This window comes from Schistocerca americana, chromosome 5 (genome assembly GCF_021461395.2).
Source record: "Schistocerca americana isolate TAMUIC-IGC-003095 chromosome 5, iqSchAmer2.1, whole genome shotgun sequence".
Lineage (NCBI taxonomy): Eukaryota > Metazoa > Arthropoda > Insecta > Orthoptera > Acrididae > Schistocerca > Schistocerca americana.
The window spans coordinates 132255103-132281813 of record NC_060123.1 but is presented as its reverse complement, the minus strand read 5'-3'; the positions used below and the strand labels follow the sequence as shown (position 1 = coordinate 132281813).

Sequence of the window (26711 nt, the reverse complement as noted above, 5' to 3'; positions counted from 1 at the left end):
TGCAACGTGCTTTAGTCAGCCAAGTCACAGCTCATGTCGCATGATCTCATCAGCCAATGACAGCAAATATTCAGAGCATGTAGTAAGCCAAAAGCAACATCATTGTTAGGTAGCACAATCACACACATAGGAAAAGTTAATGGTTAAACTACTATACACACAGCATAACTAAGCTTTCACATATAATATTGGTCAGCAAAAATGTTTTGCTGTTTTTTTCTGAAGGTGTGGTTACGCAGGATCTAAGAGCACAGCTTAAAGTTCTGCAGCTGAATATTTCATACAAGTACGATTACGAATTTCACGGCTGTGCACTGAATATTTCATGGATCATCTAGTTGGGACTTCAATTTTTGCATACAAAAGCCAATTAAGTGTGAAACTACTCAAGAACTCATTTCGTACTTTTTTGAAGTATAGTTATACTTTTTTCCATTGTTACTGTATAATTTGTAATCTGTGAAAGAAGTAAAATAAATATGAAAAACTAACATTGAAATTTGTGAACCTTTAAGATATCGAAACACATGTGTGCCAGTAAAATTTTAAATACTGGCATAAATGGCTGGTCTTCTGGGCTCGAAAGTTTTCCAAATGCCTCAGTGTTAAGTTCTGAAAGAGTCTAATGCTCGGTGACTTAAGAAATTCATCACACACTGTCTCACATAACGTAATTCATCTCAACCATCATTCACAATATTTCCCCTCAACCTGTTAGAAATGTAAAGTTATGTCGTCACACTCAACAAGACGACGTCCTTGAGAAAGACGCATCGAAAGCAGTTTGTTGTCACAATACTTTTGTGTGCACTGTGCTTTGTTGTTGTAACTGGCACACTTACTTTGCAACTAAAGTTGTATTTTGGTGTTATTCTCTCATTTATGTTTTAGTGCTGCATTATAATTCTTTAGCAGTGAGGTAAAGTAAAATTATTCATTAGAGTTCTTACCAGCCAAAATTACAAAAATCTAACTGAAAACTAAAATGATGAAAAACTCTAAGAACTCTAAAAACTTTCTAGGTTTTTCCCATATTTCTCCCAGATGAAAAAATTCCCAGGCTTCCCACTTGTCCCAGGGGATGTACACCCTGTGCCTGTACATAATGGTGAAATGAGTAGGTAGTTAGCATGAACTGCTGGACTGTATTTTGTTTGGAATAAGTCTCTTAAATGTTTATTTTGCAATGGGAGTTCAATCTGCGATTCGAAGAAAATAAGTCTACTGATGATAAAGCACATGTAAGCAATGTCCAAATTATTTTGTTAACCATAATCATATTCACTAGAAAGAGCAGTTTTAATTACAGTGACCTACACTATTCTATGAGCAATAAGTTCATCAATGAGCAGCAAGAAAGAGGTATTGAGCATTTATTCATTTTTGCATAATTATTAACTGTACACTTAGCAATGAAAGATAAATAAGAGCAAGTGTTTGGAACTATATTTTATCTATTTTTTATTCAATTATAAACAGGAGTGTGTCTCACTGCTCTTTCATTGCTAAATTGTGCTTCCGTAGTTGTTTTGATTGCAAAAGTTTGTCTTAAAAAGGGGGACAGTTTGACTGATGAAGAAATTCTGAGGCTGCTTGAAGAATCTGTAATAGAAATTGATAACAATGGCTTTGAAATCGATGTCAGTATTTCTGAAACAGACAGTAAATATAATTATCAGTCAGTGTGAATAGGGATCACAATTACATTCACGACAGCTTTACTGACTCACATCTCCAATTTTCCTGGTAACAATGAGTATTCTGAAAATGGAAATGAGCTATCAGATGAATTAGAAGAGTGTGAAGCTCCCATACAATGAGGCAGAACCCAACAATGGCATTAAATTATGATGTTTGAACCTAGTTACGTGTCTTTGAAGGTGTAAGTAAATTTACATGTTGAAAGAAATGAATTTGATTGTTGGAGCCTTTTTATTGATGACTGATAAAAAACACAAAACTGGAGAAAACATCTATGCAAGATCAACTATTTCTAAATTGCATAGGCAATATAAAACAACTCCCACATCACTTTAGGTCAGCTGGTCTGCTGTGAAGCTACACAAGATGTTTCAGTTTTTTGCTATAATTATTCTCATGTGTCTTATGCACAAAAGAAATATCAGTACTATTGGAGCAAAGAGCTAATACTAGAGTCATCTTTCCCTACACAAATCATGACCAGATATTGGTTTCATGTCAATTTACTTTATGTTTCATGTGAATAATAATGATAATTATGTACACTGGGGGGCAACCAAACCACACTCCTTTGCACAAAATTGGCATTTTTATGATAACTTTTATTGAAAAGCAAGAGTAGTTTTTATTCTGATGAGAATCTGACAGTTGATGAAGGTTTATGTCCTTTTAAAGGACAAATTTGATTTAAAGAGGGGAGAGCAGGGGGGTGGAGGGCGAGAGGAGAGGAGAGGAGGGATGGGGAGAGTGAGTGGGGAGGGGGGGGGGGGGGGAAGTAAAAAGACTGGGTGTGTTGGTGGAATAGAAGGCTATGTAGTGCTGGAATGGGAACATGGATGGCACTAGATGCATAAGGACAATAACTAATGAAGGTTGAGGTCAGGAGGGTTATATTTGATACATATGATATATTGCAGAGTGTTCCCACCTGCCCAAGTCAGAAAAACTGGTGTTGTTGGGAAGGATTCAGATGGCACAGACTGTGAAGCAATCACTGAAATGAAGAATGTCATGATGGGCAGCATGCTCAGCAACGGGGTGACCCAGATGTTTCTTACTCCCACCACCTGGTTGCCTCTCCCATCATGCGCAGCTGCTCGCAGTCTAGCTTCAGCTGCCAGAGACTATGGTTGCGAGTGTGTGTGTGTGTGTGTGTGTGTGTGTGTGTGTGTGTGTGTGTTTTGTGTATATTTTGACAAAGGTCTTGTTGACCAAAAGATCACTTTCTGACAGCCTTTTTGTTGTGCCTATCTGTGACTCAGCATCTCTGCTACATGGTGAGTAGCAACTATTCTTTTTGTAATACTGTTACATATCATCCTGGAATGTCCACTGTTTAAGAAATATACTTCAAGATACTGCATTTTCTGTTTTGAGAGGCATATGGATTACTAGAACATATGTGATAATAGACACCAGCCACTGGTATGTCTGCCTGACTGTTTCAAGCTGTATCACACAAAGACGAATTCTGCTCAGTGGAAACAGTTATTCAATGAAATAGTTTTGTACATTTATCTTGTAATAAAAATGTAAGTTTTGCGTTTACAAACTTTTTTCAACCTTCAAAATTTCTAACTTTGAAAATATAACTATTCTAGAAATATGTGGTGAATTTCAAAACACATTGAACAAATTTAAAGGTAAAGGATGATGGTATGTATTTCAATGAAAAAGTTTTGCTTTGCTCCTTCATCTTATAAGTTCGAGCCATACAAAGAATTGGAAAAGTGTACAACTTCTGGGGGACTACAGCAGTCACTGTGGCCCAATGGAATGTGTTAAGTGTTGCTTAGCACCAATTGTCAATCATCTGAAGATGACTGCTTACCTTTCCTCATTTTTATCTCTTTACGGATAATTTCGAAAGACACCTAAACACAGAATGTAGGAAGATGATCATCATCCTACCTGTCAGACAAATATCTGTTCATGTCCCATGATTTCCAATGCAGTCATTAGTTTTGATTAAATGTATTGTGAGAATGCTTTCACACTCGTGGTTCTGTCCGGGTTGAATGTTTTTCTTTGTTGACAGACATTACTATATTTACTATGATGCCCCATTTTTCAAAATAATCTATATTTAGGTCCAGTAGAAATCACTAGTCAGAAATATGTAAGACATATATGCAAAAACATATCACAACATTAAATTTGAAATACTTACCAATGTAACCTTTTAAAAGTTCTGGGAGGCTGAAGTCTTCACTACTTTTATGAAAACCCACCCAGTCCATATCATTTGCTGTAAAATTTGATTCTTCTCCTGGAGGTACTGTGCCATTTCTTGGTGTTGTATCCTGTATAAAATAAAGTGCACATACATGTATATAAATGTTCAATTAGTAATTATACAAGGTTACTTTGTTTTCTTCATCACATGCACTCACAGCACAAAAGTAGAAGGAACATCTGTTGTTTGGCTCCAACACTATCACCTAATTCTCTTTCACTGTACTACACCATTTGCCAATTTCCAAAGACTTCTATTTTAAAAACTGAACACGTTGCACATACACTATATGATCAAAAGTGTCTGGACAGCATCATTTAATGCAGAATTGACCACCAGATGTCAAGTGAGGCAGGCCTGTCAGTATAAAAGGAAGTGGAAACTATTGTGTTGTCAATAGAGAAGCAGATACAACAGAATGGGTTGGTCAGGAGAGCTTGGTGGCTTCCATGCCACTTGACTAACAGATCCACCAGGGACATTTCAGCCCTTCTAAAGCTGCCCGAGTTGACTGTTGGTGATGTGATTGTTAAGGGGAAACATGCAAGAAAAACCACAGTTAAGCCAAGACAGGCAGACCACACGTACTGACAGACAGGGATCACGGTGTTGCAGAAAGTGGTTGTAGAAAGTCGCACGAAATCAGTGGAAATAATCACTCTACAGTTCCAAATACTACCAGCAGGCCAGCTAAAACAATGACTGAGTGTAAGAAGTTGAAAAGCATGGAGTACAATGGTTGAGCAGCTCGTCATAAGACACACATTTGTAAAGTCAATGATATGCATTGTTCAATGTTCTGTAAAGAGTGATGCCACTCAATAGTGGATGACTGGAAGCAAATGATTTGGAGTGATAATTCATGCTATACTTTGTGGCAGCCAGATGGATGAGTTTAGATATGACAAATGCCTGGAGAATGTTACCTGTCATCATGCATAGAGCAATAGTAGAGTATAGAGGAGGCTGTAGTATGCTTTGGGGGTGTTTTTCATGGTTAGGGTGTGGTCTCCTTACTGAGCTTAAAAATGTTTAATATGGAAGGATATGAAAACATTTTACAGACTTGTGTACTACTTACAGTAGAAGAATAGTTCAGAGATGACTGACTGTATCAGCAAAAGAATGCAGTACCTGTGAGACAATGGTTTGTGGACAACAACATTCCTGAAATGGACTGACCTGAACCCAATCTTATGTCTTTGAAATGAGTTAAAATGCCAACTTCACTCCTGACCCCAGCATCCAACATCACTCTCTTTCCTGGCTATGGCTCTTGGGGAAAAATGGGACACCATTTCTCCACAGACATTCTGACATCTCAATGGAAATGTCCCTGGCATAGTTCAAGTCGCCATAAAGGTGAAAGTTTGACACATTGCATACTAATGTTGACTATTAGGTGTCTGGACACTCTGGAGCAGCTAGTGTATGTGGTAGGTATACTAACTAGAAGTGAGAGAAGAGCAAGTAATTAAGAGTAAATGAAGATTCTTACCGTGCAATTTACATCATTCAGATCATGCTCTATGTATTCTATTTGATATATCATTTTTGCTAGTATCAGGCAAGATACACCAACAGAACATATGTGAGCCACTATAGTCTGAAATTTTGTCCCAAATGATAAACTGATGACTGCTAATAGTACCAGGATGAAGTGTAAAGCACAGACCTGCAAAAGATACAAACAAAGTCAATTTTTTACTAGACTAAGCAGTGAAACTGACAAGTGTATGTTGAAACATTAGTCATATTAACTGATTAAGATGAAACAAGAGTCACAGATACTAAATGAATATAAAGTATTTTACTTCATCAACAAGCTATTATGTGTCAAAGTAATGTTCCCTTAAAACGCTTTTCAAATTACACAAAATCATATCTGATTAGAAGTATTTTAATATGTTGTGTATGCTGAAAGGCATGAAAGGGAAGCAGTAGTTGAGAATGGAGTGAGACAGGGCTGTAGCCAATGTTATTCAATCTGTACACTAAGAAAGCAGCAATGGACACAGAAGAAAAGTTTGGAACAGGAATTAAAGTTCATGGAGAAGAAATAAAAACTTCAAGGTTTGCCGATGACATTGTAATTGTCTCTGGGACAGCAAAGGACTTGGAAGATCAGTTGAACAGAATGGACAGTGTCTCAAAAAGAGGATATAAAATGAACACCAACAAAAGAAAAATGAGCATCATGGAATGAAGTCTAATTAAATCAGGCAATGCTGAGGGAATTAAATTACAAAATAAGATAGATAAAGCAGTAGTTGAATTTTGCTATTTGGACAGCAAAAGGAAGTATCTACTGGAAGTATTTGTATGGAGTGTAGCCATGTATGGAAGTGAAACATGAACAATAAACAGTTTAGACAAAAAGAGAATAGAAGCTTTTGAAATGTGATGCTACAGAAGAATGCTGAGGATTAGACGGATTTATCACGTAACCAATACTGAACTTTGAGAGCAAAGGAATTTGTGGCACAACCTGATGGGGGGTAAAAATCGTAGAGAGAGAGGTAAAGATATGAATAAAGAAAGCAGATTCAGAAGGATGTAGATTTCAGTAGTTACTCGGAGATGAAGAGGCTTGCACAGGATAGATAAGCGTAGAGAGCTGCATCAAACCCCTCTTCCGACTGAAGACCGCAACAACAACAATATGCTGACACAGTGACAAAACCAGTATAACAGTTACATTTCTTGCATCTTACATACCAATGTAACATTGGCAATAGTTGTGCCCAAACTTACTATGGCTGCACTAAACTCTTATTAAGGATGTCATCATATGTTGCTTGCAGAGTAACCATGGGGCCCATGGAATGCAATGCTATGGCTGCCCAAATCATATCTGAACCCCGACCTTGTTTAACTCTTGGAACACACTCTCGGCCAGATGTTGGAAACACTGTGCACCAAGAATAATCGGACCAAATTACTTTCTTCCATTGCTCCATAGTTCTGGTTTCATGGCTTCCACATACATTTTCCTGTTATGGAAATTTGCATCACTGATGGGAGGTTACGGAATTCCAGTTAATTTTGCAACTCTCCGCTTATGGAACTCCCTTTGTATGTTTTGGAGCTGACATGGTTTGCAAGTGAGACACTCAGTTCTATATGGACTTCTGAAGTTGTCATTCTCTTTTTTTCATCACAATAATTTTAAATGACCGTCTTTCATGATCACTCAACACACACTTCCATCTGGATTGTGACTTTGCTGACGATGTTTTTCCCACTTGCTCTGTATTTGGTATAAATCTTCAACATGGCTACAAGATAGTACCTTATAACTGCAGTAACTGCAAAAATTCCAAAAGGAACCTACAGTATACATGTCACATCAAAAAGCAACCCAGTTTTGAACTGTTCTGCACACCCATTTCCACCAACTACCAGCCAATTTGGTCTGTCTACAGATCTGTCTTCAGTGACTACTGCAATAGAGTAGTGTCAAATAATCACAAACAAACTCTGGTCTTACGGAAAGTCTGTCAGTGGCACCAAAGTTAGTTTCCAGCCACTTACGCATGAGACGCGAGCTGAAATTTAGAGCAGTACAGTGAAAACTAAAATCCGTAACTCTAGTATCAAATATTCCCCTAAAAAGGAAAACCCTGAGGACTGCCTAAATTTAACCCTCATATCACTGAAAAGATGAGTGAAATATGAGACAGTGTCGGTGGTGTTCAGAAACAGCTGAAATTGTTAAAATTAAACAGAGCTCCAGGGCCTGATGGAATCCTTGACAGACTCTATACTGAATTTGCAGCTGAGGTAGCCCCTATTTTAACTATAATCTATTGTAGATGCTTCAACAAAAAATCAAGCACAGTTCTCGGAAAAAAGCACAGGTGACACCCATCTAAAAGACAGGTAGTGGAAGCGATCCACAAAGCTACTGTCCAATGTCCCTGACATCAATTTGTTGTAGAATCTTAGAACATATTCTGAGCTGAAACATATAAGGTATCTTGAACAGAATTACCTCCTTCATGCCAAGTAACATGGATTCCAAAAACTGATCATGTGAAACCCAACCTGCACTTTTCTCACATGACATACTGAAAACTTTGGATGAAGGCAGTCAAGTAGATACAGTACTTCTTGATTTCCAAACAGCATTTGACTCTGTACCATGTCTATGCTTATCATGAAAAGTATGATCACATGGTGTATCAAGTGAAATTTGTGACTGCATTGAGGACTTTCTTGGCAGAAAGGATGTAGCAATGTTACCTTGGATGGAGAGTCATCATCAGATGTAGAAATAACTTCAGGTGTGCCACAGGGAAGTGTGTTGGAACCCTCACTGTTCATGCTGGATATTAACGACCTTGCGAACAATATTGATAGCAATCAAACTTTTTGCAGACAATGCAGTACACTATAATGAAGTACTGAGTGAAAGAAGCTGCAAAAATATTCAGTCAGATCTTCATAAGATTTCAAAGTGATGGAAAGACTGGCAACGCACTTTAGATGTTCAGGTTTGTAAAACTGTGCACTTCACAAAATGAAAAAAAAAAAAAAAAAAAGTTACAACCTGTGACTGAAATATCAAACACTTACAAATACTGGTGTGTAACACTTTGTAGGGATATGAAATGGAATGATCAGATAGGCCCAGTCATGGGTAAAGCAGGTGGTAGATTTCAGTTTATTGGTAGAATACTGGGGAAAAGCAACTAGTCTAATAAGGAGGTTGCTTCCAACTCACTCATGTGGCCCATTTTAGAATATTGCTCAAGTGTGTGAGACCCATATCAAATAGAATTCACAGGGGATATTGAACATACACAGAGAAGGGCAGCACAAATGATCACAGATTTGCTTGACCCACGGGAGAGTGTCACAAGGAGGATGATAATAAGGAACCGAACTGGCTGACTCTTGAAGATAGGCATAAACTATCCTGAGAAAACCTACTTACAAAATTTCAATAAACTTCCTTTAAATGATGGCTCTAGGAAATTACTACAATCCCGTACACATTATGAGGCCAAGATTAGATCAATTACAGAGTGCACAGAGACATTCTAATAATAATTCTTTCCATGCTCTATACATGAATGGAATGAAACACACACTAATAACTGGAACAATACTATGTATCTCTGCTGTGAACTTAGCAGTGGCTTCCAGAGAATAGATACAGATGTACAGATACCTTGTTGCATGTGACACTGGATGCTGGTATCTACTCTTCTTCAGCGTGCAAAACAATTACATTCTATGGTGATGTCATTTTATTTATGCCTGCAGTGACACTTAAAAATTTAAAAATTCTTGACAACACACATGGTATCTCAGCCCCTCTCTACAACCATGTGGAGGGAAACCACTTCACCTTCCCCTCCACGTTTTACCTTACTGTAGTCTCTCTCTCTCTCTCTCTCTCTCTCTCTCTCTCTCTCTCTCTCTCTCTCTGTGTGTGTGTGTGTGTGTGTGTGTGTGTGTGTGTGTGTGTGTGTGTGTGTGTGTGTGTGTGTTTTCCCCCTCCCCTTTTTCTTTATGTCATTATAGTCTGTATGAACTTCCAGATCTTACAGACCAGTATGGTATTGTTTCGATCAGCTCTTTGAATGATCTGCCAAAACAAGTGTATTTGGAAGTACAAATAGTAGTAGCAATGACAGCATAAAAGCTACCAGTATGGTATATTTTCAGTTTTGTCATGCAGTAAAAGAGATTATTGATATGCTAATGAAGAGTTCGATAAAGGCACATCATAGATTGAGGCTAATGTCAATTTCTGACATGGAATACTGGCAGATGACACCTAAATCTGCTGATCTCCAGGTTTAAAGTAGTTAACCTCATAAAGTTCAGATTTTGGTAGAGGGGCATAGAGTAACAGCCAACGACACCTTTTTTTCACATCCAACTACCATCTGTAGAGTAAATAATTTAATCAACCATGATATTCAGCGTTAACAAGAAAACACATTCAGTTAGATTTCGTGTTTAATGAGTGTAGGACATTAACTGCTGACTAAGTAGACATCATCATATGCTCTACATTTTGTCCTAATCATGTATCTAACGTATGATACACACCTGTCTCTAGGTAGCTCGCATTGTGTACTTAGACAGGTCTCCTCAGCATTAGCATTTACACAGTTTGCCACCTCTATTCTCACTGTTAGTGTCTGAAGTCATCATGATAGCGCTGAGTCTTGTTAGCATTACACCACTCAAGTGCAACCCAGTCTTGGCAGAACTACTGCCACTAGCTTCCATTCCCAGTCTCTACATTAAACTTGCAGACTAGACTTGAATCTAAACACTGAACTAATATATAATTTAATTCAGTTTTGTTTGATATAATTCCAGGATAGTTTTGTTTATGTGGATTTTTAATGTATGGTAATTTGGGGATGATGTTCATATGTATATATGGGAAAACCATGCCAAGATATAATAATTTTTTTTCTTTTCTTGTAACCAGTGGAGATTCATCCACAGAAAGCAGAACTATTGTGAGTATGTGGTTCTATTTTCAACAATTATAAGTCCAGCTGAGCTCAAATGTAGTCATAGTTCTCTTGAATTCAAACCATCTGCAACCACAGATGAAAACACAGAGGAATGAACAATGTAGTACTGAACAACTGAAAGCTAAAGGTGTATCGAATACATAATATAATATGTATATTTTCCTTTCTTACATTTTTATTCCCACCACAAATCATGGACATCCAGCATTTAAGGTTACAGAATTGTTAATGAACCATGGTAGTTGCCACAGTGAGGTGTCCTGTGTGCCTGAAAAACATTGATAGCCATACTGTAGGTGCAACCACGTTAGAGGAGTATCTATGAGGAGGCCAGACTAACATATGGGTCCTGAAGAGAGACAATTGCTGGTTCAATAGTTGCTGGAGCAACAAGTCTGAAAGGTTGATTGATGTGGTGTTTTAATGTTAACCATAATGGCCTCACTATGTCGATACAGTAAATGGCTGGAAACAAGCGGAAACCGTAACCAGTATATTTTCATGAGGATATGCTTTACTGTATAGCTTAATGAGGATTAAAATATTTTGGAGGTAAAACAGTCTCTCACTAGGACCTGCAAGCAGGGACTACTTAGGAGGTTGTCGTCATCAGAAAACATAAATTTGGCATTCTAAAGGTCAGATTGTGGGATCTTAGATCTCTTACACAAGTAGGTAGGTCAGATAACCTGAAAGCGAAATGAATGAGTTAAAGTTAGATGACATGGAAATAAGAGAAGTGCAATAGAAAGCAGAACAGGATTACTAGTTGTGTGAGTACAGTGTTAGCAAAACAAAATCCAATAGTGGTACACAGAGTAGGACTAGTAATAAATAAGGAAATAATAAAGAAGGTTGAAAGATTACAGATATCTATCTTCTCCATGACAGACTGCACCTACCCTAATGCATCTTTGCTCTGGTAAGGTAGTGTCCCTGATGGGGAAGCCACATTATATGGACAAGGGTGGTTTTGGCACTTGTATATCTTTAGGCAGGAGAGTGTGTCAGTCCAGATAGAACAGCCATGCCAGGTGGATCGCATATACACTCCTGGAAATGGAAAAAAGAACACATTGACACCGGTGTGTCAGACCCACCATACTTGCTCCGGACACTGCGAGAGGGCTGTACAAGCAATGATGACACGCACGGCACAGGGGACACACCAGGAACCGCGGTGTTGGCCGTCGAATGGCGCCAGCTGCGCAGCATTTGTGCACCGCCGCCGTCAGTGTCAGCCAGTTTGCCGTGGCATTCGGAGCTCCATCGCAGTCTTTAACACTGGTAGCATGCCGCGACAGCGTGGACGTGAACCGTATGTGCAGTTGACGGACTTTGAGCGAGGGCGTATAGTGGGCATGCGGGAGGCCGGGTGGACGTACCGCCGAATTGCTCAACACGTGGGGCGTGAGGTCTCCACAGTACATCGATGTTGTCGCCAGTGGTCGGCGGAAGGTGCACGTGCCCGTCGACCTGGGACTGGACCGCAGCGACGCACGGATGCACGCCAAGACCGTAGGATCCTACGCAGTGCCGTAGGGGACCGCACCGCCACTTCCCAGCAAATTAGGGACACTGTTGCTCCTGGGGTATCGGCGAGGACCATTCGCAACCGTCTCCATGAAGCTGGGCTACGGTCCCGCACACCGTTAGGCCGTCTTCCGCTCACGCCCCAACATCGTGCAGCCCGCCTCCAGTGGTGTCGCGACAGGCATGAATGGAGGGACGAATGGAGACGTGTCGTCTTCAGCGATGAGAGTCGCTTCTGCCTTGGTGCCAATGATGGTTGTATGCGTGTCTGGCGCCGTGCAGGTCAGCGCCACAATCAGGACTGCATACGACCGAGGCACACAGGGCCAACACCCGGCATCATGGTGTGGGGAGCGATCTCCTACACTGGCCGCACACCACTGGTGATCGTCGAGGGGACACTGAATAGTGCACGGTACATCCAAACCGTCATCGAACCCATCGTTCTACCATTCCTAGACCGGCAAGAGAACTTGCTGTTCCAACAGGACAATGCACGTCCGCATGTATCCCGTGCCACCCAACGTGCTCTAGAAGGTGTAAGTCAACTACCCTGGCCAGCAAGATCTCCGGATCTGTCCCCCATCGAGCATGTTTGGGACTGGATGAAGCGTCGTCTCACGCGGTCTGCACGTCCAGCACGAACGCTGGTCCAACTGAGGCGCCAGGTGGAAATGGCATGGCAAGCCGTTCCACAGGACTACATCCAGCATCTCTACGATCGTCTCCATGGGAGAATAGCAGCCTGCATTGCTGCGAAAGGTGGATATACACTGTACTAGTGCCGACATTGTGCATGCTCTGTTGCCTGTGTCTATGTGCCTGTGGTTCTGTCAGTGTGATCATGTGATGTATCTGACCCCAGGAATGTGTCAATAAAGTTTCTCCTTCCTGGGACAATGAATTCACGGTGTTCTTATTTCAATTTCCAGGAGTGTATGAGGGGCTTTTAATAGCAGAACTGAGGATATTTCATTACTCAGAATATGGCACTTAATCCACAGTGTCAACAAAGTACAGCATGGCGAACTTGAATCAAATGGTGTTCAGTAAATAACTGTGGCTGTATAACAAATGAGAATAAATATGTAAGAACATTTTACATTTGTCTAAAGTATAAGAAATCAAGAGTTTATTAAATCTGTCTTAACATCACCAAGTGATACGAGAGACATATAGGACATGTGTCAGTAGCCTCATGGTCAGGAATTTTCATAATCTGGCACATATATCTTGGGTGCATGTTGGCCTCTTGTGCTGTCAGATCCAACAAGTCCAATGCTTAGAATTTTGGACAGAAAAATTACTGCCAGTACTTTTAATTAAAGATGAGGAGCAGCCTACAATGTGAAGTGCTATGAACTGTGTAGTAAATGTATGATTATAGTCAGGACAGGCAAAAAGCTAAGACCTTCCATAGTAGTACAAGTGCATACCCCTACTAGCTATGCGGATGATGAGACTGAAAGACTGTATGATGAGACAAAGAACAACACTCAGTTCTGTAAGGGAGACAAAAATTTAATTGTGATAGGGGACTAGAATTTAATAACAGGAAGAGGAAGATTAGTAAAAAATAGTAGGAGGCATGGACTGTAGGTAAAGGAATGCAAGGGGAAGCAAACAAACAAAATTTTGAACAGATCATTCTTTAATCACTCCTAACAATTTCTTTGAGAGTCACGGAAGAAAGCTGTATATGTGAAAGAGAGCTGGAGACACCACAAGGTTTCAAATAGATTATATAATTGTGTGGCAGTGAGCTTCAAAACTGCAGAATATTTCTTGTAGCAGATTTGGACTCTGCCCATGCTTTATGGGTCATGATCTGCAGATTAAAACTGAAGAAGCTGCAGAAAGGTAGGGAATTAAGGAATGGAACCCAGACAAACTGAAAAAACTGAAATAGTCAAAGGTTGCTGATATTTTCAAAGAAAGTGTTAGGCAACGATTGAGTAAAACAGAGGACAGGAACACAGTAGATGATGAATTGGCACCTGTAAGCGATTAAATATTTAATGACAGAACAAAATCAAGTAACAAAATCCCTGGACAATGTGAAGATATTGACACTGTCTTCGATTACATTTTGACATGGGTCTTCCTTACAGCCTCACCACAAATGTACAGTACATTTGCAGTGGAAAGGAGGAGTGGTCAAAATATGTCAATAAGCTCAAGCTTACCAGAACCTTTATTCACAGACAAAATCGTATCCAGCTCATCCATAAACAGATCTCCAATGTCACCTGCTCTTCCAACTCGAATAAATCTGTTAACCCGCCACCAAACAGCACTCTTCTGATCACCCAGTAACGATGAAGGCATAAAACCCATCTTACGTCATGTTGCAGTGGTCTTAGAATATGCTAGATGTGATGCAATTCTATCTGCTACATGTAGATCATAGCTGTATTTAATAAATTTTTATTTAAATGGTTATTTTTGTCATGATAATATCGTACCAATGATTTGTAAATTACTTGTACTAAAATTCCCAAAGCTCTTTCCGTGGCATAGCTACCTGATGGCTTTGGAAGACACTGTGTGTGGTGTCATTAGTGCTTGAATGTTATTTATATTTTATTTCACTACCCAACAATTTCAGAGGATGTCATACGTGGCGCCATTGGTACTTCATGAACTTATATTTTATTTATATTTTATGAAGTTTAGTGCTGTACCTGTAAGAACTTGACAGAAATATATATTTATTAATTGTGCAATTTTATGATGTACCATTTACAAACCCTGTTATGCAGTGTTGTTGTCCGATGTTCTAAAATATGCCATGTGCCATCACCGGACTCTTAATGTTTCATATGTTTATTTGTGTATTCCACAAACAACTTGTCAAGAATGCATTTCATGTATGATTTTGCATACTTTGTTTGGTTATAATAAAATGTCCCAATCCTTGCATGCACGTCACCACTAGTGACCTCCTTGGTCATGTGGAAGCTGTGGGCAGCACTTAGACGCAGTTTTCACTCTTTTGGTGATGAGCACATGTAGAGGCCACATTCTGTTATTGCACTTATCGATTTCGTGGCCATTTTCCACTTGTACAATCTGTGTAATGCAATACTTACATTTATGGCATAGTACCCAGTTTGGAACACTATTAGTGTATTAGAGTCTAAGCTGCTAATGTAATGTCATTTTGTAAACCTTAATGATACACTGTAAATCTCCTGTATTTTATCCCTCAGGATGATCTGACACTGGACAAACAGTCCAAAATCAGTCATCGACAAACAAATGGTCTTCCTGTGTAACATAAAGCCATTTTCTTAACTGATACTGTACACAGGATGTTTAGCTTTTGAAAGTAAGAACTACTACACTTCAGTATTACATAAGCATAATGGAAAATAATAAAAGAATCAAAAATCTTTTAGATGTTATGAATGATATATCATTTTTCAAGAAAGTGGGGTGGAAAAGAATAATTTTATGAAAAATGCTTTTGAATATTTTAAAATTGCATTCATCTGTCCTTTTTTCCTCATGTGTTGAAATGAAAACATGAACTTTTGATTTCAAAACCATGAGATCAAATGTGTACTGTTGTTTTTAATCACACACCAGCGCTCAGTGAGTAAGACAGCTCTATCAAGCTGTACTTGGGTTTTTCTTTCCCAGTTTGAAATATATCATTTTCATACTAAATATCTACACAACTCATCCATACTTTATAGTAGCAAAAGAAAATGAATTAAAAATTAAAAACAAAATTGTTACATACATCATAGGCACCCAGTAGCATGATGGACAACAGCAATATCTTGAGTATATGCATCTCCAGGAACAGCCACATAAAGTCACTCACTTTTTCAATCAAATGCTTGCCTTTCATTCCCAGCTGCTGTAGCCTGTAAAAAGAAGTACCTGAAACAAGATGACAGCTGTCTAGTCTCTGTGCTTTAAATCAATGTTAAAAAAGGAGAAATGGCTTATCCTGAAATTTTATTAGCCACAACTGTTTAATCCATAGTAAAGGTCTGCTGGAAAGTGGTGTGTTGTTGTTGTTGTTGTTGTTGATGATGATGCCATTAATAACAAAGAAGGTGGAAAGAGTGGCATGGAACAGCTACCAGGAGGGACATGTGGCAATAGGAACTTCATACTGGTATGGAATATATGTAATTACATCTAGACTAAATCAAACAATGGAAAATTCAGGATGGAATAATGACAGCTCTCTGAATGGGCTTGATGCATTTTAAAAACTTAATACACATTAATACAACTTACCTCTGACATTTGCATCATCTGGCCTTGAACTTTCATCAGTATCTTCTTCACGAAGTGAAATATCTCTTCCTGAAGCATCTCCAGATCGGCTAGTTCGAGCTGAATTAAGTGTAGCTGCCCTACACAGAAATTTAATATTAAAAAAAATTGAAAACAACCCTTCAATGAAACACTTTGAAAACAAAAAGCAGCACTATTACCCATGAGTAGCTACAAAGCTTTTAATAGTTTAATGATTTAGGAACTTTATTAACATATTAGAAGCTTCTAGATGTGGTATATCTCATCTTCAAATAGTTAAAGTTCTGCTATTCTTTATCAGCAGTATTTATGCACAAAAATACTGATTGACAGTCGGGCCTAGGTATTCCAAGGAAATTGGCCTCTCACCCCCAGAGGCTTAGATTCCCAGTGACAAAAACCATAATTTTTACACAGTTGTTTAACAAATAAAATAACACTATTAAAAATTAATAAAAGCATTAAGGAGTTGCAACTATTTTTTGGTTGCAAAAATGACACCTATAAGATTTCATGTGAAAAGATTACCTCACACTAAGTGAAATGAATGCAACAAATAGAAGAAGTGGGAAGGGCGATCACAGTTTTATGTTCCACTAAGAGGACTAGTACATGAATAAGTGTCAAAAACTAATTTTTAATTTTTTCTCTTAAAAAATTCACTATAGTTTTCTGAACAAGAAAAAGTTAGCTTCGAGGAAATTTGACTGGAGGAAGTCCAAAAATTACAAGAATTTTTAAAATGGATGCACATATGGCGATGTCCACACATCATGCAGACACCTCTGCTGAAAGATCTTGGTTCTCGCTTGTTTATTTTCTATGAATTTTCTGTCTCTAATGTTGGATAACCTGTGAATGCATCATGATTGCTTCTGTTGTGTTTATACTGAGAGTTTAGTCATTGTTTAACAGTTAACACTGTAATTAGTTGCAGTACTACTGTGTGGGCATTTATAAAAAACTTCAGGAAATTTTGTGTTTTTAGTAGTAGCAGAAATCTTTTAAAATTTATCAGATTATATCTTTTGAGAAAGGCAGCATGGACTACATTCTTTCAGAATAGATCCACACATGAAACCCAGTTGTGCTGTCTCAAAAAATATAGGACGCACAATCCCACTTGCTGATATGGCACACCATACTCCTTCCCCCTCCCCCAAACATGAACATATTGGATGTTGACCAGTATCTGGTGTTCTGGGAGTTTGCATGTAATGTCAGATGGAACCAGGCTTCATCAGTTATGAAATACAGCAGGGCATCCAACATTAAACATGTTGACAAGACCAACGCAAAATGTTCACTTGTTGCAACAATTTACTTGTTTAGTTCTTTGGACTCTGAATCGTTTGTGTTCAACTATCCGTGATTACAGCAGGTGTACGAACGGACAGGGCTCGATTCTTTTTTGCACTTGCAACTGACTCTATAGTGCACCACATTGTCCAAAATCCAGTATACCACTGTTTGCTGGTTGGAAATATGAGGAAACATTTTTGCAAACAGTCCCATGTTTCCTTAAATGAACCCGTAGACACATACGCCTCCATTATTGGGATTCTTTCTTGAAGAGGCTACATCTTGCTGAGATATTTACTTCTTATGTTTTAACCAAGTCATAATGACTTTCATATGGACAATAAAAAACCATAGTCACAACAGCTTTGAAACAATAGATGACAACTGGCTGGTGACTATGAGCAGTCCAGTACTTGGGGCCACTTTTTCGTGTGTCAGCTTGTATTTCCCCATGAACTAAAAACTTGCTACTTCTTGCACTTTATTATTTGAGTAGACTATTTTTGTGAGGTTTTCTATGAGAACAGCATATTCTAAGTCTTGTCAAAACTCAATGGTAATCCATTTGCCTTTAACCAATTGTCAATATTTTCAAATATACATTAGCCCCATTTTCAGTATGAAGACTGGTAGTAAGTTCTATTCCTATGGCATCATCAGCAAAAAGAAAAACATCGACTCTTCCAATAAAGCAAAGTGGAATATCAGAAACAATAGAGGAACCAAAAAAGAGCCTACAGTTTACCACTTACAAGTGCTTCAATTTCCAAGTACCTGCTGCTATATGGTCAACAGGGACTGATGCGCTGTGTTTCCTGTCAGGTAGAGAAGTCAAAAACAACAAATTTGTTGTGTCTACTACCAACTGCACACTTTTACTTGGGTCCTGAGTAGAGACTGCTGGGAGTGTAAGCTTAGGACCAGCCCTTAGCGCATTGCCTGCTGAGACAAGCACCGCCTCCTCCACCCAGAGCATTCAGCTTATGTATTGCAGCTTATAAAAGAAATGAACGTGTCATGGATTACTGTATCGCAAAAGTGACAAAACGAATGTGTCACGGATTACTGTATCGCAAAAGTGACAAAACGAATGTGTCACAGATTACTGTATCGCAAAAGTGGCACAAAAGTTGATGGCAAGTCACTAGATGGACCAGGTGCAGCCGCTTCGCTCAACTTTGTAAATAATTTTAACAATCTCTACGGTCAGATCAACATTACATTCAGAGGGGCTACTTACACTTATGGCCCACAGTACTATCGTGTAACTAAGGTTGGCAACAAGCCTAAATGTTCTGTAGTGACATGAAATCAGCCGATTTCCACTAATCTCAGAGAGGCCAAGTAAAAGTGTGTGACTTATACTTCAGAAAGTTTTGACTTTTGCATGAGGACATCATGATTCACACAATATAAAGCCTTAACCAACTCTCAAAATAATTCCAGTGGTAATCATTTCTGATTTATTGATTCCAGTATATTGTCTGTTAAGATAAAAGTAGGTTGTTCAGTAGACAGTTTTTTTTTTTTTTTTTTTTTTTTTTTTTTTACTGAGAACATTTATCAGTGCTGGTTGTGAACTCAAATGTACACAATGACCTTGGTTTGAAAGTACTGGTGACAATATGAAGGTGATTGTGATTCTTTACTTATGTTGCATCTCTTTTTTTGTGAAGAGGCTTGACAACAGCACATTTAAGTATGTCTGGGAAAATATTACTATGAAAGATTAATTGAGTAAGTAACTTTGTATTCATCGGAACAACATTTTATTATAATACTACTGACGCCTTCATTATCACAAGAAAATTTATTTTAGAATGCTTTTTCATAAAATCGATACACTATCTAATAACAATGTGTTTAAAATGAAATTATCTTCTAATGACGAAAAATGTTATCAAAAAGTCTACAATTTTGTGGTTACCTTTGGTGAGCCGATTATTAATTCTTTGAGAAATTTCTTCATCAAATTAATTCCAGTCTATTCTGGTGTGGTAGTACAGCAAACTTCTATTGTAGTTACATGTATTATGAGAAGGATAAATGTTACTCACCAAGGTACTGAGATACAGACAGGCACACCAAAAATACTCTCAGGAAATAAGCTTTTGGTGAACAAGACCTTCATCAGAAATGAACATAAACACAATCACTCACACAAACACAGCTCGCACACACATGACCACAGTCTCTGTCTGCTGAGGCCAGACTGTGATCAGCAGCGCTTGATGGGAAAAGCAACCAGGTGGTGGGGGTAAGGAGGAAGCTGGAATGGGGAAGGAGAGTGATAGCAGGGTAGTGTTGGGGGACCGTAATGTGCTGATTGTGGGAGCATTCAGGGATGAGGTGGAGAGAGGGTAGGGCAGCAAGGTGCAGTTGGGTGGCTAGACAGAGTTTGGAAGGGGGGCGGGGGGGGGGGGGGGAGGAATAGGAGAAAAGGATGGAAGTAAAAAGACCGTGGGTGTGTTGGTGGAAAAGAGGGCTGCGTAGTGCTGGAATCAGAACAGGGAAGGGGCTATATGGGTAAGGAAACTAACTAACAAAGGTTGAGGCTGGGAGGGTTATGGGAACATATATATTGCAGGGCGAGTTCCCACCTGCGCATTCAGGAAAGCTGATGTTGATGGGAGGTATCCAGATGGCACAGGCTGTGAACCAGTCATTGAAACAAAGAACGTCATGTTGGGCATTGTGCTCAGCAGTAGGGTGGTTCAGATATTTCTTGGCTACACGCAGACAGACATCTTGTTGGTTGTCATGCCCACATAGAATGCAGCACAGTGGTTGCAGCTTAACTTGTAATCACGTGACAGGATTCACTGCTCTTGATGGGTTAGGAGATGTCCACCCCCAATCTACATCACAAAGATGTCATCAATGAATTTGAACTGGCTTAGGGGTTTGGGATTCTGTGTGTGCTGGAAGGATCCCTCTAAATGGCCCATGAATAGGTTGGCATAGAATAGTACCATGCAGGTGCCCATAGTTGTACCTCAAATCTGAAGACATGGCACCATCCTATATGAACCCATTCATGGGCCATCTAGAGGAATCCTTCCTACACTCCCAGAATCCCAAACCTCCTACCTGGTTCAGATTCACTGACCACATCTTCTGATGTATACTGAGGGTGAGGACACCCTACCCACATTCCTCTAGAAACTCAACACCTTCTCCCCCATTTGCTACCGTCTGGCTGCAGAGGAGCATTCCCCCTCATGACTCAGTACCACCAGGGCTGAGACAACTGAATCATATTCTTCACCAGGATTTCAACCACCTCTCAACATCCCCTGAAGTGAAGAATGTGCTACCCACTATCCTTCCAGCCCTGCCCACAATGGCATTCTGCCACCCACTGAACCTACACAATATCGTCATCCATCCCTACACTGTCCTTGCTCCCGACCTCTTGCCTCATGGTTAATATCCCCATAATAGACCTACATGCAAGACCTGCCCCATACATCCTCCCATCACCACCTACTACAGTCCAGTCACAAGCATCACCTATCCCATTAAAGGCAGGACTATCTATGAAACCAGTCATGTGATCTACAAGCTAAGTTGCAAACACTGTGCTGCATTCTATGTGGGCATGACAACCAAAAAGCTCTCTGTCTGCATGAAAGGCCACCGACAAACTGCGACCCTGGGAAATCTGGACCACCCTTTGCTGAGCACGCTGCTCAACACAATGTTCTTCATTTCAATTATTGCTTCACAGTTGGTGTCATCTGTGCTTTTATGAACAGCACAGGTGGGAACTCTCCCTGCAATGTATCCTACATTCCCATAACCTCCTGGCCTCAACCTTCATTAGTCATTTTCCTTACCCACCTAGCCCCTTCCCTGCTCCCATTCCACCAACGCACCCACGGACCTTTTATTTTCTCCTTTTCTGCTACCTCCCACTTTCCTCTGCCCTCCGTCCAACATCCCAATCGCACCTTACTGCTCTACCCTCTCTCCACCTCATCCCTGTATGCTCCTAAAAGCAGCAATTTACCATCCCCAACCCCTACCCTGCCATCCTTCCCCCTCCCCTCCCCAGCATCTTCTTCACACCCACCACCTGGCTGCTTCTCCCATCATGCACTGCTGCTTGCAGTCTGGCCTCAGCAGTCAGAGATTGCGTGCGTGCGTGTGTGTGTGTGTGTGTGTGTGTGTGTGTGTTTTGTCTGCTTCCGATGATGGTCCTGTTGGCTGAAAGCTTACTTTCTGACAGTCTTTTTGTTGTGCCTCTCTGCAACTCTGTATCTCTGCTGTATGGTGAGGAGCAACTATCCTTTTCATAATACTGTCACAATAAATCCTGGATTTTCCACTACTCTATTGCAAGTAATATTAAAAGACAGTCCTATGTTGCAGAATGCTTTATATTGGCTCAAAAATGATGTGTTTCACCCGGGTAGGGCATCATCACGTTCTTCTTAAACCTATCAAAGTTTGGCGAATCAGGTCCAGAAACACCTTAGGCCTTACTGGCTGTAACTAAATTTGGTAAACATTGTGTCTGGGTTGTAATAGCAGCGAAGCCAAATGCTTGTGAAATATTAACTTATAATATTTGAAAAAGTTCATAACAGCCAACAAGGCTTAAGATGTGGTGAGACATTATTTGCCATACGATCTTTCCTTAATGGGGAAACATAGTCACATAGAATTTTTTTAAAGGAATTTCCACCATTTGACATTAATCATTGTGTACAATAAATGAATAATTAACAGTCAAATGGCGGAAGTATGTTTTAAAAAATGATTTTGTAAACTTTGAAAGGTTTAAATACAACGTGATGATGGCCTGCTCTGTGAAACACATCGTTTTTGAGCCAATTAAGAGATTATTCAACTTAGGACTGTCTTTTAACATTAATTTCTTCATACTCCCATTTCAGTTTTCCTGTCCCACTTTTTACTATGATCCAAACTGTTTTCACTGTGTTGTCGAAGGAGCTTATTATTATTATTATTATTATTCCCGTGTAGGGTTGTTAGTACCCCCATCGGGCGCCTCCCCAGGTGGCGGATAGGGGAACGCCTCCTAGATATAGGTGGTACTGGGGAAATCAAATACCCAGGGCGGACCAAAAACTAACGAAATGTAGCGTCTGAACTCTTAGAGGAGCGGCTACAAACAGCGTCTGTTCTCCATGTTAGGAGCGGCTGAACACACACTCTGGAACTTACAATCCCAGTTTTAACCTCGGAATGGCCCAAAAAGCCATCTCCCCCCTGAATTTCAAACAACTATGCATGATGTCAATTTCTCTAGATAGAACTACTCCAGGAGGTAACCAATCCTCCGCCGCTAACAGCAGCACAATCAGGCCTAAGGATTCTGAAGAGCCTGAAGCACCATGTCGTTCAAGAAATTCAAAATCCTCTAAACTGAAGAAAAACAACGTACATTCCTTTGGAACCCTAAATATTAACTCGCTCTTGAAGCCGGGAAAACTGAAGCAGCTCACCAAAGTCTTGAAGGTATATAAAATCCAAATATGTGCGCTGCAGGAAACCAGATTTACAGATGAAGATTTAATGGATTATGAAGGATACAGGATATTTAAAGGAAAGAAAGGCTGGAACCCATGTGGAAGAGGCCTTCCCCACCTTGGAACAGGCTTCATCGTGAAATCTAACTGGGTAAACTCAATAACCGACTTCCAGTCACCTTGTCTTTTCTCACATTCCGCACCCTAAATAAAACCTATACACTTATTAATTGCCACGCACCCATCAACAATGACAATAAGAAAAACCCTCAGAAAGTAGATACATATTGGGAATCTCTAGACCACGAACTTTCTAAAATCCCAACATCAAATGTGAAAATACTGTTTGGGGACTTCAATGCACAAATAGGCCAAGAAAAAAAAATACAAAAAAACAGTAGGAACTACCCGGCTCACAAAAGGACAAACAGAAATGGAGAAAGATTAATAGAACTATGCAAGGGCCATAACTTAAAATTAATGTCTACAAATTTCAAAAAACCTCCTAAGAAACAGAAAACATGGAAATCACCAAACACAAGTATTGGAGAGTTCCAGATAGATCACATAGCCATCACACACTATAATCGAAAAGAAATAATGAATGTGAGAGTTCGGAAAGGGGCAAACATTGTAACTGACCACTACTTATCGACAATCAAATTAAATTTCATACCACAAAGAAAGAAACAAATACAAAACAGGAAAACTCAAAAGATAGACGCAAACATCTTGAAAGAAAAAAGAGAAGAATTCTGTCAAAACATAGTTATATGTTCGGATAAATGGGAAGATATAAAAGAAGGAATGATAAGATCTGCTCAAGAAGTCGCAAAAATGAAAAAGAGAAAGAAACACGAATGGTGGGATGAGATATGTGAGGAAGCAATAGAACAAAGGATGAAGGCATGGAAGAAATGGCACTCAACCAGAAGTGATAAGGACTACCTGGAGTTCAAACAGCAAAGATCTTCTACAGCAAAACTCATTAGATCAGTAAAAAGACTATTTGAAAAGAACCAACTTATAAAAATGGAAAAAGATTTTAAGAGAAACAATAACAGATCCTTTTACAACACATTCAGACAGAAACTACAAAAATATGTAGCACCAAATCTGTGTTTTAAAGATACCAGTGGAAAACTGGCAATGAATAATGAAGAAAATTGCAAAATATTAGCAAAATATTTTGAACAACTCCTCAACTGTCAGGAACCTATTGAAAAATTACCAGCCAACACCCCTAACACAGTAAACAATAATTCTGAACCCCCATGCCTCAGAGAAATCATTAAAAACCTTAAGAACAATAAAGCACCAGGGAAAGACACGATAATTGCAGAAATGTGGAAAAGTGTGGATAATACAACTCAAGAAAAACTACTGGGAATGATCAATGAGATTTGGAGAACGGAACGTATACCGGAAGAACGGAAAACTGCATTAATCCACCCATCTTCAAGGAAGGGGATAAAACCGATGCAAATAACTACAGAGGGATATCTTTACTTTCGGTAACGTATAAAATCCTATCGAAGGCCCTACAAAACAGATTGGAGAAACAACTTGATCAAGAAATTGGTGAATACCAAGCAGGCTTTAGGAAGGGAAGATCTTGTGTGGAGCAAATTTTAAACTTGAAGTTAATTATTAAATATAGACGATTAAGAGGAAAATACATCTTTATCACGTTTGTTGACTTCAAGAAGGTGTATGACTCCGTTGACAGAACAACCTTGGTTAACATCCTTAGGGAGTTTGGAGCAGACAAGAAAACAGTCGCAATCGTCAAAGAAACACTTACGGATACCTATGCAAAAGTAAAGTTCCGTGGTGAGGTACCCAGACCATTCAAAATCAGAACAGGATTAAGACAAGGAGATGGGTTGTCACCTACCCTATTCAACTGTGTGTTAGTAAAAGTTATTAGAGAGTGGAGGAAGAAAATGACTGAAGAAGGAATACAAAAAATCAGATTAGGAAGAATAATGGATGGATTAGAAGTAGATTGCCTCGCTTTTGCTGATGACTTAGCGATTCTGGCAGGAAGTTTGGAAGAAGCAGTCAAACAGATCAATATTCTGAATGAAACAGCAGAAAAAGCAGGACTGAAAATCTCCTTTGAAAAAGGCAGAGTACCTAACCAATGTAAAAGAGGCACCGAACAATATGATTACAAAGTATGGCCAGATAAAGAAGGTTTCTAATTTCAAATATTTAGGGGAAATCATCCAGCCCAATGCTTCAGGTAAAGAAGGAAATAAAACAAGAACAAGAAAAATGGAAATGGCATTCCAGCTAACAAAGAATGTGTACAACAAGAAGTCAGTATCAATTAACACAAAAATAAGGCACTACAACACTGTGATTAAGCCAGAGTATCTGTATGCATCTGAATGTTTAGCAATGAACACTAACAAGGAAATGGAAGCTATAGCAAAAAAGGAGGGAAAAATCATTAGAAGAGTACTTGGGCCCAGGTTTGAGAATGGGACTTGGAAGCTTAGAAGTAATAGAGAAGTGTACGACAAAATTGAGAAAGTGGGAGATACTATGAGGAAGAGAAGAGTAAGCTTTTACGCCCATTTGAAAAGAATGAATGATGAAAGGCTGACAAAGAAAATATTCATGTTTTTTGACAAGAACCCCAGAACCCAAATTACCTGGTTCAAAGAAGTCAAAGCAGACTTAGAGGAGATGGGTATAGGAGAAGATGATATAACCAACAGAGACTTAATGAGAGACAAAATTCAACATTTTGAAGGATTTGAAGTGAAGAAGAGAAGAACTGGAGGAACAGTGTGGACAGAAGACCGAAGGGAGCAGCACAGAGAGAGGATGAAGACATATTGGCAGAAGAGAAAAGAGGAGGAGTGCAATAGGAGAAATGTACATTGAAAAATAGTTGTTTAACACGGTCCCTAGACGGCCAAAATCGGAATAAAAAAAAATTATTATTATTATTATTATTGTTTCTTTCCTTTCTCAGACGTTATGTCTGGTTAAAAATGGAAAGTGACACGGACCTTGATCAAGCGCGACTTCCTTTTAACTGTGTGGTGTATGTTACATTGCATTTAGGAACTTTTGGGTAATTGAACATGTATCAACAATTACAGATTTCTGTAGTTGTATATACAAGTTTGGATGTAGCTGTATTGTGTTGATGTACTGGTGGATGTAGTGTGGTATGACTCCTGTAGTTGATAGTATAATTGGTACAATGTCAACTTTATCCTGATGCCACATGTCCTTGACTTCCTCAGCCAGTTGGATGTATTTTTCAATTTTTTCTCCTGTTTTCTTCTATATATTTGTTGTATTGGGTATGAATATTTCGATTAGTTGTGTTAATTTCTTCTTTTTATTGGTGAGGATGATGTCAGGTTTGTTATGTGGTGTTGTTTCATCTCTTATAAGGGTTCTGTTTCAGTATAATTTGTATTCATCATTCTCCAGTACATTTTGTGGTGCATACTTGTATGTGGGAACATGTTGTTTTATTAGTTTACGTTGTATGGCAAGTTGTTGATGTATTATTTTTGCTACATTGTCGTGTCTTCTGGGGTATTCTGTATTTGCTAGTATTGTACATCCGCTTGTGATGTGATCTACTATTTCTATTTGTTGTTTGCAAAGTCTGCATTTATCTGTTGT

The 26711-nt window shown here is 39.2% G+C and overlaps 1 protein-coding gene across 1 annotated transcript in view; it reads right to left on the bottom strand.

Annotated features, from left to right (window-relative positions):
- The window catches only part of LOC124616722 (piezo-type mechanosensitive ion channel component), a 684203-nt gene that overhangs the window by 345450 nt on the left and 312042 nt on the right, over positions 1-26711 (bottom strand). Inside the window, exons 17-20 of the mRNA XM_047145082.1 lie at positions 16234-16352; positions 15725-15867; positions 5436-5612; positions 3872-4004 (exon numbers count right to left, since the gene is read on the bottom strand). Of these exons, the coding sequence (XP_047001038.1) occupies positions 3872-4004; positions 5436-5612; positions 15725-15867; positions 16234-16352 (572 nt within the window). The remainder of the gene's footprint in view (positions 1-3871; positions 4005-5435; positions 5613-15724; positions 15868-16233; positions 16353-26711) is intronic.